Genomic DNA, 3,457 nt, shown 5'->3' with positions numbered 1-3,457 from the left:
AACACGTGGCCCGCGATTAGAGGGGCGGTACCTGCGCGGTCCGGTTTCCGGCACCCGCCGGGAATCTCCACAAGAACGCTGCGAGTACCGCTCTGGGGCACCGATTCACAGAGCCCCGAGCCTAGTGGCTGGGCGGTGGCGACTGTCGCGTGTGGCTATCACCACTTCTCAGGAGAAGGGCGTCCGCCCGGCGCTCCTGTCCACACTGCTTGTAGGCGGACTCGGCACCCGCGGCTCTAGGCAGCCCCGACCTGGGCAGGGGTGGCGCCCGCGCACCCGAAAGAGCCTGCGCGCTCGGAGGCCAAACAAAGCCCGCGGGCAACGACGTTGCGCGCCCCTGATGGTCACCTAGGCGACCAGCTTGGCCCCACCCGTTGCGTCTGGCAACCAAGACCAGCGAGGGCAGAAAATGGAAAAACTTCTCAAAGAGGCTCCTGAAGAGTCCTTGGAACCTAAAAGCACAACCAAGTCCCCAGATGACAGACGCACAGACAGCAAGGAAGACAACTGGGTGAGCCAGAATGAAGAAGAGGCAGATGACCAGACTGATCAAAGAAGGGCTGAGCAGCCTGCCCAAGGAGTGTCTGGACAGACTGATCACAAAGTATATGAACCCACTGGACGCCAAATATCTGATGAAGCTGATCTCAGAGCATCCAACCATGCTAATGTTGCTCAGGGTGGTACATTTGATCAGGATGACCAAAGAATGTATGAGAAGACCTCTGGCCAGCCCCATCATGACAGCCAGGTGTCTCTTCTGCATGGACAAAGAACTTCTGTACATATTGAACGCAGAATGTCCAACCAGACTGAAGGAAGATCTTCTGAACAGATTGACAATAGGTTGTCTAACCAGTCCAACCAAGCACCTTCTGGACAGATTGACCACCAAATGTCCACCCAAGCTGAGCAAAGAACTTCTGAACAGACTGAGGGCAGATTGTCCGGCCTGGTTGAACGAAGAAGTTCTGAACAGACTGAGGACAGATTGTCTGGCTTGGTTGAACAAAGAACTTCTGAACAGATTGGCTATAGACCATCTAACCAAGTTGACCCCAGAACGTCTATAAAGACTCACCACAAAGTGTACGAGGAAGCTATTGAACTAGCAGCTGAACAGCAAACTGCTGACCAGGCTGACAGTAGTGCTCATCGCCTTACAGTGAATAAGACTGACTATGGCGATGATTACAAGGTTGACCACTTAATGGGTGAAAAGAATTACTCCAGAAAGGACTATCTGGCAGACGATGAAGCACCTGGCCAGTACAATGGCAGAATATTGACCCGATTTGGTGACAGTAAGGAGAACAAAAAGGCTGAATTCAGAGTAGAACCCTGCAAATTTGAGGCCAGAAGAATAGACCATGACAGTTCCTGGGTTTCAGCTGAAACTGACACAGAAAGTGTAACCGATCTGCAAGCATTTGACTTATTTGATGCCAGATTCTCCAGTAATTTCCAAGCAAAAGACCAAGTCTATTCCCAAAGATTTCCCTCTATCTCATCCAAGCTGGACTATGTCTTTGGTCAAGAGAAAACTAAAGCCATAGAAACCAAACCTGTAGGTTAAAGGGGCATTTGATACCACCTGGGAAATCGGCCACCTGGGAAATCGGAGGCCAAGCCAGGGGTTTGTTGTGGTGGCATGGGGGCAGGACAGGAAGAAGGCACAGGTTGGATCAAAGATGAGGAATAAACCTACACATTACGGTTTATTCGGGAAGGGCAGGGGATTCGGGAAGGGCAGGAGAAGGGGGGGAAATTGATAGGTTGCCTCCTCTGCTACTGGAAGGCCATTCAGAAAGGATCAATGAACCAATATTCATGAGTCTTGGTTCTGCTGCCTACTCTGTCATTTCCCTTCTCTGGGCTTCTACCAAAGGAAAGGAATTTGGAGTCAATTGGAGATCCCTGTGAAGGGAAAATTATTTGAAGTAGATTGGAGATGCCTAAGGTAGTTTCCAGGACTTGAGGTGCATTATATTGTCAGGAGGATCAGCCAGGTTTGTCATCGTAATCTTATCTTCAATTCCTGGTATCCAGGTTCCATCAACACCAGATTCCACTGATAAACAGCAACAATAACAACAAAGCTTCCTGGGGTTTTTCAATTTATTAAAGACTCTCTGGGGTGGGGGTGGGGGGTATATTTCTATTGCAGGATGATATTCCAGAATCATATTTCCAAGAAGGAAAGAGATCTCTTGGATACGGTCAGACTTATAGGGGGCAATTCCCTCCTATTGTATATGAAGATCCTTATCAAGTTGCACTACGATACATGGAGAAACACCACATTCTGCAAATATTTCAGGTAAATCTCTCAATCCCTTTCTTTAAGAGTGAGTTTTATAGTAATTACAAGGTAACAAACAAACTTGGACCTGGCTTTTAGAGGTACAAGAATGGGCCTTTGTTATAAAAGGGATATAATCTCATTGAGAAGTCAATAAATGCACTAAGATGTATTTAACCAAAAGTAGTAAATGATAAACACCAAAGAATGTTATTTACCGTAATGCGAAGCCCTTCAGAGGGATTAGAGATCAGGCAGTTTAGTTGATATGGAAAAATATGGCCAAGGGTTAGAGTTTGAGTCAGACTGGGAAGGAAGGACAAAATATTGGCAATTGAGAGAAAATCTGTTTTTCAGCCAGGTGTGTAATACTTTCAAAAGATAACCAACCTGTGACCATCTACAACTCTGCATTGTTTAGGGGGGAAAAGAAGTAGTGAAAAGTTGTTTTTAATTCTTGAAATTACAAATCTTATTTTTTTATTTTTTTTTAATGTTTTCATTTATTTCTGAGAGAGAGAGACAGCGTGAGCAGGGGAGGGTCAGAGAGAGAGGGAGACACAGAATCTGAAGCAGGCTCCAGGCTCTGAGCTAGCTGTCAGCACAGAGCCTGATGCGGGGCTTGAACGCATGAACCGTGAGATCATGACCTGAGCCGAAGTCTGATGCTCAACCGACTGAACCACCCAGGCGCCCCAAAATTACAAACCTTATTGACCTCCAGATATGGGGCTGGAGCCTCTTTTAAAGTATGAACTTTCCTTGGCCAATATAGAATTGTAAGAGATTATTATATTTATAACATATTTGGGTTTTGGTGGGTTGTTTTTGTTTTCATTTGCCTGACACGTTTATTTTTATGTTAATATTATTAACCAACAAGGCACATGTGTGTATATTCTAACGTGTACATGTAGTAACTTTGTGGTTAGAAACGTGGAAAGTAAGAATGACCCACCTCAGGTGAAAACATTTAAACTAGGAAAAAAATCCATTTTAACTGGAAAAACTTAAGTTAAAGAAATAGGATGTAGGGGCGCCTGGGTGGCTTAGTCGGTTAAGCGTCCGACTTTCTCTTAGGTCATGATCTCGCGGTTCGTGGGTTCGAGCCCCGCGTCGGGCTCTGTGCTGACTGCCAACTCAGAGCCTGGAGCC

At 46.3% G+C, this 3,457-nt stretch overlaps 2 protein-coding genes across 3 annotated transcripts in view; one reads left to right on the top strand and one right to left on the bottom strand.

Annotated features, from left to right (window-relative positions):
- IGSF11 (immunoglobulin superfamily member 11) overlaps positions 1 to 148 on the bottom strand; it is a 177,778-nt gene extending 177,630 nt beyond the window's left edge. For both annotated transcript variants that reach the window (XM_077776674.1, XM_077776675.1), the window contains exon 1: positions 32 to 148. The gene's annotated coding sequence lies outside the window, so the exon portion shown is untranslated. The remainder of the gene's footprint in view (positions 1 to 31) is intronic.
- Positions 149 to 365: 217 nt separating this feature from the next.
- The window catches only part of TEX55 (testis expressed 55), an 11,483-nt gene continuing 8,391 nt past the window's right edge, over positions 366 to 3,457 (top strand). Inside the window, exons 1-2 of the mRNA XM_077776672.1 lie at positions 366 to 1,567; positions 2,168 to 2,320. Coding sequence (XP_077632798.1) covers positions 410 to 1,567; positions 2,168 to 2,320 — 1,311 coding nt within the window. The 5' untranslated portion in view covers positions 366 to 409. The remainder of the gene's footprint in view (positions 1,568 to 2,167; positions 2,321 to 3,457) is intronic.

Source organism: Crocuta crocuta, unplaced genomic scaffold, assembly GCF_008692635.1.
Source record: "Crocuta crocuta isolate KB4526 unplaced genomic scaffold, BGI_CrCroc_1.0 scaffold87, whole genome shotgun sequence".
NCBI lineage: Eukaryota > Metazoa > Chordata > Mammalia > Carnivora > Hyaenidae > Crocuta > Crocuta crocuta.
This window is presented reverse-complemented; position numbering and strand designations above follow the sequence as displayed.